Source organism: Miniopterus natalensis, chromosome 1 (assembly GCF_054644295.1).
Source record: "Miniopterus natalensis isolate mMinNat1 chromosome 1, mMinNat1.hap1, whole genome shotgun sequence".
Taxonomy (NCBI): Eukaryota; Metazoa; Chordata; class Mammalia; order Chiroptera; family Miniopteridae; genus Miniopterus; species Miniopterus natalensis.
Window position 1 is genome coordinate 28788950 of NC_142081.1, and position 14228 is coordinate 28803177.

Here is a 14228-nt window from a genome sequence, read left to right on the forward strand (position 1 = left end):
GATGAAACGCATCTGTCTGCCATTCCCAGTGTCCCGGGGCAGATTACAAAATAACTGAGCCTCCATTTTTCCCAATGGAAGAAGGAAAAATAATCACTGATTTACAGAATTGCTGTAAGATTTAGAGAACATACGTAAGAGCACAGCCGTTCCCATGGAGCCTGGTACACAGCAGGCGCTCAGTGACTGTACGTTGTCGTTAGTGTCAGGTTAATGCCCATGGGCGGGAGGCACGATTCCTAACTGCATTATAAGGAAGCTGGGGATTGTAGAAGAGAGGTTCTCTTGGCCTCCTTTAGTTACCTTTGTAACCTTGTGACGTTGCAGACACAAGTCCGATGCTTCAGGCCTAATCTGACAGGGCTGAGCAGTTTTCTCCAGAATCCCAGCTCAGGGTGGCAGCGCACTGCCCATCGGCCGGCTCCTGACCCAGCAGGTGGGGGGATCGCACCAGGTACGCAGCCTGGTCCCAGCGCACCCTGGGTCTGCCTGTGCTCCTCACAGGCCGAAGGGCTGGAGGGAGTCCTTTATTCCAAGCCTAGCTCAATTTTCTATAAAGTGCATATAATAGTCTGACTCCAGAAATGGTATATTGATGATGCAGTGATGGATTCACTGAGGGTTGTTATGTCTTGAAAAAATCACCTTTAGTGAGTAGCATCTTTATTTAAAGAACATCTTTTTTTTTTTCCTTCCAGAAAATGTGAATATTTTAACTTCTTTATTTAGTATCATTATGTGCATCTTAAATGTCTCTGGCTATGTCATTATTTGCAATGATATGTAAACTCCAAAGGTCAAGGATGATGTCTGCTTCATTTATTTTTTAGAGCACGCAGACTAAAGCTACGGCCATGAGGTTTTCAATCCATTTGTATGCTGCTCTTGCAGATTGGAATACAAACTGTGTCCCATACTCATAGAGAACATTATTTCATTCTTAGTTTAGACTTCTAAGAACCAAAAATCATATCATTACATGTAGTACAAATGTATACTTATTGGTTTATTTTAATTTTTTTTAGAGTGCTCGTATCCTCTATGAAGTATTTTATTTATTGTATTATTTTATTTTAATTTATCTTTATTGTTGAAAATATTACAGATGTCCCCCTTTTCCCCTCATTAACCCCTTCCACCCCTTACCCACTCCCCACCCAGGCCTTCACCTCACTGTTGTCTGTGTCCATGGGTTATATATATATTATTTTCATTTTTAAAGTATCAATATTCATTGACTTTCTATTATGAAAGTCTGCTCAATGTAGAAAATGTGAAAAATGCTGAAAACGATGCAGAAGACATGAAATGTCATCGTTAATTCCCATACTGGAAGATAAATCACTTTGAACGTCTCGGTATTTTTTCCCTATACAATTCATTTTCAAGTGCTATTAATATTAGCTAATCCTTGACTAATTTTAAGACTTTCAAGATGACTCTCTCTCTGTGATATCCATCCTTTCAGTTCCTGATCCCATGTTCTTTCCAGGAAGAATTATTGTCTTGTTATTTTTCAATGTATTGAAAGGTGCTGTGAGTCGAGGGAAAGAGTTTGCCAGGAGCTCCTAGTGACTGACTCTTGTTTCGAAGGAAAGCTGTGGTCGCCACGAAGGAAAACTTAATCCATCTTGCCCCAGTGCATTTGTTCTCCTGAGAGCTAGGTGAACTGCCTTTGACTGCTTCCCTGGGATTATGTCACCCACCAAGGTAACTTTCTGTTTCAGTAGGTGATGCTAAGAAACAAAACAACACCCTTTAAGTTAATCAGTTTTGGAAAATAGAGACCTGCTTTATATCTCAGGTCTTTGATGTGTTTAGTGGTTCCTGTAAGGATCTGCCTCTCTTTTGTTTTGACTGACAACACCTTTCCTATATATTTGAGCAGTCAGGCAGCCCAGTCACAGAGGGTAGACACATTTACCCAGAGCGAACTTCTACCACTCATTGTGACTTGCTGAGGTCTTGGGGGCAAGTGTCAGCTCTAAGAGAAGAGTTAGCTCCAGCAAGATCAGGTGAGTGTATCTTCGTATTTGTAACCTTGTTCCTCCTGAGGTGAAGTCAAAGAGCCCTGGTAAGGTGACAGATCAGAAGTGGGAGCTGGGCCTGGCCAGCATGGCTCAGTGGTTGATCATCAATCTAGGATCCAGGAGTTGGCGGTTCGATTCCTGGTCAGGGCACATGCCCGGGTTGCAGGATTGATCCCCAATAGGGGGCATGCAGGAGGCAGTCGATCAATGATTCTCTCTCATCATTGATGGTTCTGTCTCTCTCTCTTCCTCTCCCTTCCTCTCTCTGAAATCAATAAAGACATATTAAAAAAAGAAAAAAAGAAGTAGAAGCTGGGAGATCAGATTCAGAAATAAATAACTTTGCAGCCTGTTTTAAGCAATAATGAATTGGGGGTATTCCATAAACACAATGTCCACGCTCACTTTAACATCCAGGTATGTTATGCCTAGTGAGTTGAGCATGAAGGTAGTGATTCTGGCTCCTGAAAGAGTACAGGAGATGACCAGGACCCAGAGAGGGCAGACTTTACAGTAGATTGGGATTATATTTCAAACACCTCTGATGCTTTCCAGCATCTGGATTTAAAGTGAACCACAACTAGCTGCCATTACAGCAGAAGCACAGAGCAGAGGCATTTGGGAGTGAGTAGGACACGTTTTTATAGATGGCCACCAAGTCGGGTGCCAGGTTTCACAGTATCTCGTGCATATCTATGCTTTGTGGAGTATTGGGTTAATAACAATACAGAATAGCATATAAATATTATTAATCTACCTCCCCACCTTGATTCCCCATCCACGACACTGAAAATATCATTTTGAGCAAACATGTAACATGGCACTAAATACAGTGGATCTGAATAAAATTAATTTGTTTGTACTCAGATATTATGTTAGGATAAGCATTACTTTTGATGTGACTCATATTTTGTGTTCATTTTGAAGAGACCATTGGAACAAGCTTTTTTCAACAACCAAGTCAAGTCCAGCAGCTGGGCCACAATAAAGAAAAGCCCGAGGATGCCCTTGGAGGGTTGGGTGTCCAGTGAGCACAGGGGGTCCATGGAATCCATAGAGGAGTCAGCTGGAGGAAATTTTGGGCACCTGTGTTGCAGTTTGTGGGCACCTGCAATTTCTTGGCTTACTTCTTCTGAAATATTAAGAGCAAGGCCCCTTTGGCAGCAGCCTTGTTGGCTGCCCCTCGGAGGGCAGCTGGATCTGCTAATAAACTCTCCTTCCTTTCCCTCTCCGGAGGAACAGCATGAAGCTGGCATACCTGTTCCTCGGCCCCCTGGCCCTCCTCCTCCTGGCTGGCGGCTGCTGTGTGCTCAGCACCTCCAGCGGGAACCTGCGCACCTTCGTGGGCTGTGCCGTGAGGGAGTTTACTTTCCTGGCCAAGAAGCCGGGCTGCAGAGGCCTTCGGATCACCACTGACGCCTGCTGGGGCCGCTGTGAAACTTGGGAGGTGAGTCCCAAGACAGGTCCTGGTGGCGATGCCTTCAGGGCTGGCCACTTGGCCTGATCCCTAAGCATTCACTTTTTTGATGAATGAGATAAAGCTGGGGCATCTGTCTTTTCCTGTGGGTTATTTTTTAAATAAAATTTTTTTGGCATGCTCCAAAAAGTCTGAAAGAAACCTGATCTTGCCCCTCTAACAATGCATTGATAAATTTGATAATTTCACTTGCATGGTATCTGTGTATTTGGGAATCATCTCTGGGAGGTTAAGATATGCTATTATTCTACCCACTTTACAGATGAGATGGAGGAATTCGAGGGGTGAGTGACTGCAGTCATGTTTATTCCCACAGTGCAGAGGTGGGACCAAATTCTTGGTTCAAGCATGTCACCAACCCTTCCCTGTGTTCTCCCAGCTGTGGGAAAGCCAGCCGAGAGAGGCCCTGAGCTGTGTAGCGGGTGAGGGGGTCCTCAGCCCCTCCTTCAGTGCCTCTCCCACAGCCCTGCCCTCTGTCCCCCCCACCAAAATTCCTGGAGGCCTCAGGGATTATCACTGGCAGAGCCATTAAGACCCTTTATATTGAATTATATTCAGCCTTTTCAGAGGCATTGCATTTAAAGTGGGGATAAAAATCCCAAAGTTAGAACCCTATAGGGCTGTGATGAGGTTGTGTTTTCTGGGTGAGAAGAAAGAGGGCCACTTAGCACCCCGTCAAATCACAACATAGAATGACTGCTGGCTCTTCACCCAGGTCTGAATTGGTTATAATGAAGTACCAGCTCTGATCTTGTCACCCGGCTTAAAAACCTTTAACGACCATCCACTACTGCAAATTCAATACCCAGCTTTCAAGGTCCTTAGCAATATGAGGTCTGCCTGTTTCCCCAGCGACTACACATATTCTGAGCTCTGGCTTTGTAAGATTGATTTTAAAGGTTTTATTATACACCCTTCGTGAGATCTTACTTTTGGTTCTTTTTGTATCCTTTCTCATTTCCATCTGTCATTATCAAATTTCTTCTTTGATGCCCGTCTCCAGAGCCCATTCCTTTCCTGAGGGTTTTCTGACTCCCTGGTTCTCCCATGACTCTACCCTACCTTGTGTCTTCCTTCTTTGCTCACCATGCAACTCTAGATTTTAAGTTTTTTGAGGGCAGAGATGAATTCTTGCACCTTTTACAGCTCTTGTCAAAGTCATGCATGAACGAGGCATTCCTAAATACCTGTTGAATTATATGGGATTGACCTCTACCTGGAGCTATGGTGTTTATTTTCTAGCTTAATCTATGCCAACTTAGAAGCCCTTGAGCACCATGAGGGGACACTGCCATTAGGAAAGCTATCCTTCTGTACAGGGACTCAGAGAGCAATCTGCTGTCCCTTAGATAAATTATGGCCCATGAGTGGAACTGGGTTATGGTGATGAAACCTCCAAAATAAATGAAACTATTCCACCAAATTAGCTTTATTTTTGCATCATGCAGGAGCTTGAGGCCTAGTAGCCAAATGAATATTTAGTTGCTAAGGATACTGTGACTGTGACTTGACATCACACGTACTCAGGGAACTCTGACACATTCTCATATTCGGGACATAGCCTGGTGGTGCCTCTCCTGCTCAAAGTCCATTTGGGGGCTATTTGGAACTCTTTCTGGGCCCACGTCTCAAACCACCATTTCCCTCAAGTCCATCTTCTCTTCTTATCCGCTGGTGAATGTCTTTAATTGGGTGGTGGTGACCCACAGGGGGGCACTGGAGAAATGGAAGCACCAAGCCCATTAGAGAACAAGATTCTCCTTGACGTTAGCTGGCTTTTATTGATTCCTTTACTGTGCTGTGAAAAGGGGGAGGTTACTTATAGAAAATAAATCAAAGAATGAGATTTATTTTTCCAGCAATCTGAAGGTTTCTGAGATATAAAGCACTTATTTTTGGTAACTCAACTGGGGAGGACATCTGAAAATAGGATGTTCCTGATGAGAAAGTGCCTGCATTTACTTTGAAGGTTGAACTGTTGCTGAAAACAGCTTTTGCTCGTGGCCTAGGTTAGGGTTGCCAGATTTAGCAAAAGCAACAAACAAACAAACAAACCCAAAATAAAACAAAACCATGATGCATTAAACTTAAATGTCAGATAAACACCATTTTGTCAGATAAATAAAAGAATTTGTTGTTCATTTGAAATTCAAATATTACTGGGTGTCCTGTATTTTATCAGGCAGCCCTGCCCGGGATTCTAGATTCCTGAGGGAAAGATGACATGAAGCAAACCGAGGAAGGGCGATGCTACCTGAGAAGTAGGAGAAAGCAGCTGATGTTCAACTCAGCTTTCCTACACAGCCCTTGTCCAAGGCAAAGCCATTATTTCCCTGACAGTCATCGAAGAATTTCATCCTGGGCCTCCACTATGCCTATATTTTTTTAATTTGCCCAGGACACGTGAAGGCACTGTCCTTTGAAAGCTTGTAAGTTATTTTATTGTTACTTCCTACCCTCATAATTGCTCTGATACGGACAACAGGTCACATTTACTGAACACTTCCTCGGTGCGAGGCATTGTGCATTAATTACACAGATCATCCCACTTATCTCCACAGTAACGCTGTGAGGTAGATATTACGTTTTACAGATGAGGAAACCGAGGTGTCAAGCAGTTATGTGGATTTTCCAAGGTCTTCAGCAAATGGCAGAACAGGGACTCGATGGGTCCACCTGCAGGGTTTGAGATTTTACCTTCTACTTTGTGCTGATTTCCTGATCGACATGCTCTGTTTATAAAAATTAACTTTGAATTCAAGGTTTATAAAAGCTGAAGGAAGGAAGTGAATCCTCTGATTATCGGGACGGTGCACAGGGCACCCAGGAATCTGCCTCGCTCTGTTTCCTTTCACTGATTTGACAAATGGTTATTGAGAACCTCCGGGTGCCAGGTAGCAGAGGCACATCCGTGAGTAAGAAGGGCAACATCCCTGTCCTCGTGGAACTGACTTTCTAGAGTGGGAGAAACACAACACGTACATGAAACACATCACATGGCACATGGTGCTGGCAAGTGCTATGGGGGAAAATGAATCAGCAAGAGGGAGGAGACAGGGGCAGGTGTGGAGGTGGGTGTTTCATTTTAAACATCATGATGAGGAAAGGCTTCCCTGAGCGGGTGACGTGTGGCCAGAGCCCGCGGGGTGGTGAAGGAGTGAATCCTAAGGGAGAGGAGCATTCGGGCAGCATGCACGGCACGGGCAAAGGCCCTGGGGCGGACTGGCCCCGGTGGGTTTGAGGACAGTCGGAGACTATGGTGGCCGGGGCAGAGTGACGGGGCCTGCAAGATGGGGCACTGGAAGCACACCAGAGGGTGGAGATGCAGTGAAGATGACACAGGGTTTCGCGGGTGTCTGTAAGGGCTTCAGCTTTTACTGAGTGAATCGGGAAACCACTGGGGCTTTGGGCAGAGGGGAGATATGATATGACTTACAGTTTAAAAGAGTCACGTGGGGCTGTGCATTGTAAATATACTGTAGGGGTAACGGTAGAAAAGAAGAGACCGGTTACAAGGCTTTCCAATGAGCAAGATCACTCACTTGCTGTTTATTGAGCACCTACTGTGTGCCATGGGCTCTCCTGGGAGCTCGGGATACGGCAGTGAACAAAATCAGCTGGTGTTTGCTTTTTACTAGGAGGGGAGAGGTGAAAGAAAACAAATGAATAACAAGTTGATTCCTGATAGTGAGAAATGGTAGCAAGAAAATGAAGCAGGATGCTTTGTTCTAACGGTTCCCTGTTTTCTACCTGTGGCGACAGAAGCCCATCCTGGAGCCCCCCTACATCGAAGCCCACCATCGAGTCTGTACCTACAACGAGACCAAGCAGGTGACCATCAAGCTGCCCAGCTGTGCCCCGGGCGTTGACCCTTTCTACACCTACCCGGCGGCTGTCCGCTGTGACTGCGGGGCCTGCTCCACCGCCACCACCGAGTGCGAGACCATGTGAGGCTGGCGTGGCCTGCAGAACGCAGATGGCACCTTGAGCCCCACAGACCCACCCCACGGGCAGCACGAGCAGCTCTCACCCCCATTCAAGGACTTTGATTTGGGCCACATCTGTGGAGGAGGTTACTTGTCTCCCTTAGAACAGCTCAGGCACCTGACCCAGAGGCAGCATACGGCCAATAATGCAAAACGGTATTTGTGCCTTCACTAAAATAATTTCTCTGGTTCGTACACCTGCAAATTAATTTTTCTCTACCTTGAAGCTCAGAACATAATTTGTACAGCGTGGGCATAATTTGGAAATGGGGCTCGGAAGTCTTTAAATTCTCATGTTCCCCTTCATGACTGATCTCCAGCTAGATTTATGACCAAAGGGCCAGAAGTCAATAACACCAATGCTTTAGTTCTCATGCCCAAACCTCAAATCCCACTGCAAGCTTCCTCAGAGAAAGTACTCCCTTCTCCTTTTAACTGAGCAATTAGCTACACAAGAACTAGAGACTGCTCAGATTTTAAAAAGGTAGGGAAATGGTAGCTCAAAGGAAAGGAATCAGGATTTGGGTGATTCTTTTTCCAAGCAAAATTCCCTAAGTCCCCAAAGATCCTTAATAAAGAGGTCCCTTTTAAATAAAAATCTCTGAAAAAAATAGGGTAGTTACAGCTATCACTTACACTTAAAAACGTACAAAATTAAACTCATGATTTTTAGACTCATGGATGCTCTCCCAAAGCTATGCCCAAAATGATTAATCACGAATATTCTTTCCTGTTGAGCATAGTTTAAATTGAAATTGTAATTTTTTTAAACTCAGAAATTTTACATGATTGTAAGGGGTAAGACTGCATTGCTGGCTCGGGGAAACTCTGTGATTGTCTAGCTATTACCCTCTCTAAAGCCTTAATGCAGCTGGTTCTCTGTGACTCTTTTTTAAAACTCTAATGCTTTGCAAGTGTCTTTAATTCTGACATTTTGCAGGTTGAAATTAACCTTGTTCCTTTTCTACAATATACCAGGAGAATCTTATTACTGCAAATAAAGCATGTCTTCTGTCTTTTGAATTCATGAAAACTTTCAAAAATAGTTTTTAATACAACTGGGATGGCAATAACAAGCCCGCTTTAGAATGAATCACAAGGTTATTTTTACTTACACATTAATTTAGGATGTCATGTTTCGTAAGGGACACAGAGCTGGCTGGGTATCACGAGTCCCCAGAATGGCTCCATCTGTGTTCCCACCCCTGGCGCATCGCAGCTGGGAGCCAAGAGTCCTCCTTGAGTGAACGATCAGTGAGTCCTCATGAAAACAGTAAAGCAAAAGTTGGGATTGCTGCTCAGGGACTGGGATGCTGAGGTGGTAATACTTGCCCTCCTCAAACACTGCCCACAATCCCCGTGGGTTCTACTTAGACAATTAGGGTTAAGTCTCAGGATGACCTGGCTGGGGAAGGACTTTCCCTGTGGTGGGGGAAATGAGATTCTCTACTGAGGCCGCCTCTCAGCTTGACTGGTGCAAACGGGGGTCGGAAGAGTGAGCTTGGGAAGGGATCTAAGGGTGTCTGACTGGAGGAGAGGGGGAGGATGGCAGAATATAAGACTGGATAAGAGTTTATTCTCATGGGGACATTCTCCCATGGCTCAGGATCTAACATCCTCACAAGGACACCTGGATCTGTCCCTATGTGCTATTGGATGACTCCTTAAAGCTTGGGGAAACAGGTGGCTTAACGTTAATGAAGGGAAGACGCCAGAACTGCCCTAGAAGAGTATTTGAGGACAAAAGGCTCAGAAAGGTAAGTCTTCTAGAGTGGATTTACTACGTGAGACCAGAGAACTCGCCAGCTGGCTACATTCCCCTGGCGGGCTCTGTGGACACCCCCTTCGGTAAAGCAATGTCACGGTGAGGGGCGCCTGCATCATAGGAGAGCTGGACGGTGGCTGCCCTTTGTAGACTAGGGTCAATGGCAGGAGAAACTGCCGTGAAACTGAGCTTCTCGGTGTCAGGGGAAGTGAGCGGGGTTCTGGAAGAGCAGAGACCAGGTGGTGACATGTAGCTGCAGTCGACAAGGTGCACGATTGCTGTACCAGGCCGCAAACTCATGGCAACAAGAGGACTTCGATCTGCAGGATCTGTGGAGCTGTTCCCAGGCCATGGTGTTTAAAACACTTCTACAGCAAATACCTATTATAATCAGAAAAGTTATTCGAAGGAGGAGACTATCTCTGTCAGTGTCGAATCTTGAATCTTTTCAAATTTCTCTCTTCCCCTTTCCTCCCTCCTCCTCTCTCTCGCTTCCCTCACTTCCACAAGTATTTATTAACTCTAATTTTGTGCAAAGCACTGTGTTTGGGACATAAAGATATAAGTATTGCTACCTTTTATGGCTTTCTGACTATAAGCAGGACCCTTTATATTAATTTTTTGTAATCCTTGCGTCGGCCACACTCATAGGCATTGTTATTACCCTTCTCCAGATGATGAGGCCAAAGCTGAGAAAGGTCAAGTAACTCGCCCCAGAACAGAGCTGATAGACAGCACGTGCCAGGTTTCTCTGACCCAGAACCAAACCCTCCCTATGGGAGGGCGATGCCTTTTTGCAGAGCTCCTTTCACATCATTCCTGCCCCAAGTAGTCTTTAAATTTACTGATGTCAGACTCTCTCACCATTGATCAGCAAGTCTGCAGTTTCTTCAGGAGGTGGCCCACTGCAGACTTGGGTTGTTTTATGGAAATTGCGGTTTTTCTCTAGTTTCCTGCATAACCTCTAGGAAGACAATGCTTTACTGTTGCTCAGATTGAAGCTTGCATCAGGAGAGACTGAGGGAGAAGGGGGCGGAGCCTCAAAGCAACTCGGAGACTGCTGCTGAGATGAAGGTTTCCCGGGGAATGCAAACACTGGGTGCAGGGCAATGATGGTCCAGCGCTTTTAGGGAGCTCTGGATAAAGTGGACTCTCAGCAGCTCTTTACTCTTGGAAATATGTTTATTTTGCAATTAACAACAGGTAAGGAGAAGGTGAATTTTCTGGATTCCCATCCCCTTTCCCTCATGAGAGCATTTTTGAATGAAGAATATAGATTCTCACAGCTCATTCTGCTTCTGGGTTTATTAGCTCCACTGGTTGAAACGAATGGAGATCTAGGCTTATGGCTGGTTGTCGTGATCCTGGAGTATCCGAAGGGTGTGTTAAAGCTCTTAAGGAGGTGATGGCTCTTAAAGGAACAAGAAAAAGGGAAGGGTGAGAAGAAGAGGGGCACGTGCAAAGCACTGTCATCGGCAGGTGAGGCAGGGACTTGTCGCTAATGGTGAAGAACTTGAGGGATTTTCTATCCTCGGTTCCAGGTCCTCACTGTGAGGAGTAATGTAAGCAGTTCCTAGCTTTTTGGGTTTCTACTTGACTCTAAGTTCCTCTGGCTGAGCCATTTCTTTAGCATTCTGGGTAATTGAGTTAACAAAAAGGCTTCCTGATATACAGAACCAATTACATGCTTTGACTTTGATTGTTAAAATTTGGGGCTTCTGGAAAGTCATTCAAACCCAAAATACAAGCACTTCCTAAAAGCCAACCAACCAACCGACTGACCGACCAAAGAACATTCCCCAAAAGAGAAAAAAACATTTTGCTTTTGCAAAGAATATCAATATTACCAAAATGAGGATGGTAACTTTTTTTTTTGGTGATGTTGAACATAGGATTTCCAACAAGGAATAAATGTACATATCCCCGAGTTGCAAATAACTTTATACAATTTAAAATCATTTGAAAGAGCATCTATTCACTTAAAATATACCATATACACATAATATATGATATAGGTGCATCATAAAAGGTCACTATCTCGAGGAAGTATACATGCAGAATTATGCACTGAAAATAGAAATTTAATCCTGTCCGTTTGCAGGTTCTTTTACTGGAAATGCATGGACAGCTCATGCTTCTTGGCCTCAGGGTGCTGCTCATGCAGAGTCCTGAGATGTCTGCTGCACCGCAAAGGAAGGTGATCTCAGCTTCTAGACTGTTTAACCTCCATCTTCCATTTCCCTCTTGGAATTTGCATATCAAAATAAAAATATTTTAGGGGACCAACATTACTGAGTGGAATTAAGACATCGAGCATTTAAAAATATGTTGGGAATGTTTTTAAGTGGAAGATTTTGTTCAGCTTTGGGCCCCTGCTTTGTAAGCTCAGAAGCTAACGCTGAAACACGTCCCCATTGAAACATAAGCACCAGTTAATGAGAAACAGAGTCCAGCTGAAGTCGGCTGCAAATTTCAGCGTTAACAAAACCGAGCCAACTTCGGGACACAGCCAAAAGGAACTAATGTAGCATCGGTTCACTCATGCCAGCCTCTGAGCTGGAAGCTGCAGACAGGTGGAGGGAGAGAAGCCAGTAGGCCCCGATCAGGGGGTTTCTTCGTCTTTAACACTTAATTATTTCAATGTGCTTCGTCCAGTAGAAAGGTTTTTATTCAAGTGAGGAGGGGCTCTCAGGTATCTTGGACTGGGATTTCATGGTACTGTTGTAGTAAGGGATGGTGAAGCAAGCATTTAAAAATGACAACTAGACGGGTTCTTGAAGAGATTGATTATTGATGCCAGTTGCCTTGCCCTGTTTGTTTCTTATGAAGAAGGTAAAGCAGGCCTCACCCTAGGGCCTGGGGAGGAAGGCAAGTGCGTGGGTGTGCAGGGCCGCGCGGCTGGAGGACAGGCAGTCCCCGGGTAGGAAACACTTTTTGGCAGCTTGACCAGTGATTATGAGCAAGAGATCAGGGATGCATGTGCAGTAATGCAGACAGCCTTTGGTAAGGCTTTGTTTTTGGATTTGACCAAACTCTTCGAAGAATGCTGGCCACTTTGGGGAGCCAAGCTGCTCCCAGATGTAAAAGCGCTCCCTGTTTAAAAGGTTTTCATTGTAACGGCATCTTGGACACAAGTGGGTTCCTGCAGCCCAGAGCAGGCAGGTACCTGATTGAAACGACCCAAGTCAGAACCATCAACAGCGCCAAGGGAGGCCCGCTGCAGGAAGCAGCAGGTGGCCCTTTACAGAGGAGGGGACGCCGACAGGACCGTGTGAGCACAATGGCACCAGGTCCTTATTCTGCCATTTTCAGGTACAGAGGAAGCGCAATCCCTGTGCTCCTGCTTATTTGCTGGGCCATAGGTATGATTTGTCTTCAGAACTCCTTTAGCAACAGTGGGACTTGAATTAGATGAGAGGTTTCAGTGTGTGCGTGTGTGTGTGCGTGTGTGTGCATTTTTTAAAGGGCTCTTGTACACAAGGTGGGGTGTGGGCGGGGAGAACAAACCTGGTTCCCCGTGGTGTTTGTTAAAAGCCGTCGATGAGTGAATGCAACTCTGGCCTTGCTCAGGGCAGCGCCAGCAGAGCCCCGTGGAGCGCCCTGCGGAGCGCACGAGTTGCTGTTAAGCTTTATTCCGGCGTCTAGGGCACTGTGTCTTAACGACACTTCACCGGAAGTTTCATGCCTCAGAAATTTGTTTTACCTACATTTTATAGCTTCATGTGATATGAATCTCTCTTATTTCTTCATGGAAAATCATTCTATGGGGCATTTCCCCCCCCTTTATAAACACCCGAGAGACTTTCAGAGCTGCAGCACCTCAGAGTTAGCAGCTCTTCCAAACCAGATGCTGCTTTTCTCTTTCGATTACGAAATATGCCTTTTCCTTTTCTGCAGCTGGGCAGCTCATGACAAGAAAAGAAAGGACATCTTTTTATCCATCTAGTAAATGTGAACAAATATTAGCCTAAGGAATGCCCAAAAGGTGGCGTCTGAGAGGCAAGCGAAGCTGATAGTTATTCATTAGGCAGCTACGTGCCTGGGTGTAAAGGCTGATGACAGGCTTGGCGGTCTCGTAGATCAGTACTCTCTGATCTTACTGTGTACACGAATCACCGGGGGGGCTTATAAAAATGCGGATTTGGATTCATTAGGTCTGGACCGGGCCTGAGGCTCTGTAGTCCTGACTGGCTCCCAGGGAGTACTCATGCTGTTGGTGCCTGGACCACACTTTGAGTAGCAAAGGGCTAGTCAGTGTTCTCTTCCCAACAGGAGCCTGGGGAAGGCAGTTTCCTTGCGTGCCTGCTGGAGACACCCTCAGATGACCCAGAAGTGAGAATAGGGGAAAAGACTAAGGATTTAAAAGTCAGAATATGACACAAAACAAATTGCAAGGTTAAAGAGTGAATAAAATAATATTCCATTAATTATGGTAAGTGTACATAGAACAGTCATTGCATCAGAAGCAGACTGCAAGAAAGCCGCCGTCAGCAGGCAGCCGTCCTTCCCTGGGCGTAGCATCCCCTCTGCGGAGATTACACGGGAGACACAGGGGCTGTTTCTGTTGACATAAAATTCTGCTGAGAGGTCCTTAAACACCAATTACTTGGAACAAAAAACAATTTAAGTCAGGCGATGAGAAGAATGTAGAATTTATGAACCTTCTGGTCCAGGGCTTCTCTAGGGAGAAAAAAAAATCCAACTCCTTAAAAAAAATTGATTTTAAAAATGGTAGTTGGTGATACTTTTAGGTGTGTATTTACAAAGCTGCCAGAAACACAGCGCCCTGCCATGAGAGAGTTATTATTTCTGCAAAGAATTAACATAAACTCAAAAAACTGACTTGTATAGGGTCCCTGGAAGCTGTGTGTGCTATGATGGCTTTTAGGTGGGACTCAGTTTTGGGCCTTGGGGACCCCCTCCTCAGATTGCCCCAGACATTGTATCCCCTAAAATACTGATCAGAATCT

At 45.2% G+C, this 14228-nt stretch overlaps 1 protein-coding gene across 1 annotated transcript; it reads left to right on the forward strand.

Annotated features, from left to right (window-relative positions):
* Positions 1 to 3273: 3273 nt before the first annotated feature.
* Positions 3274 to 7458, forward strand: GPHB5 (glycoprotein hormone subunit beta 5). The gene is made up of 2 exons (XM_016223783.2): positions 3274 to 3477; positions 7270 to 7458. The coding sequence occupies exons 1-2, from the start codon at positions 3274 to 3276 to the stop codon at positions 7456 to 7458; spliced, it is 393 nt and encodes a 130-aa protein (XP_016079269.2).
* Positions 7459 to 14228: the final 6770 nt, after the last annotated feature.

Bases quoted from the DNA above. Each gene is read 5' to 3' on its own strand.
- GPHB5 (XM_016223783.2), top strand. From the start codon at position 3,274: ATGAAGCTGGCATACCTGTTCCTCGGCCCCCTGGCCCTCCTCCTCCTG. The intron at 3,478-7,269 runs GTGAGTCCCAAG...CTGTGGCGACAG, and splicing joins GCCGCTGTGAAACTTGGGAG to AAGCCCATCCTGGAGCCCCC.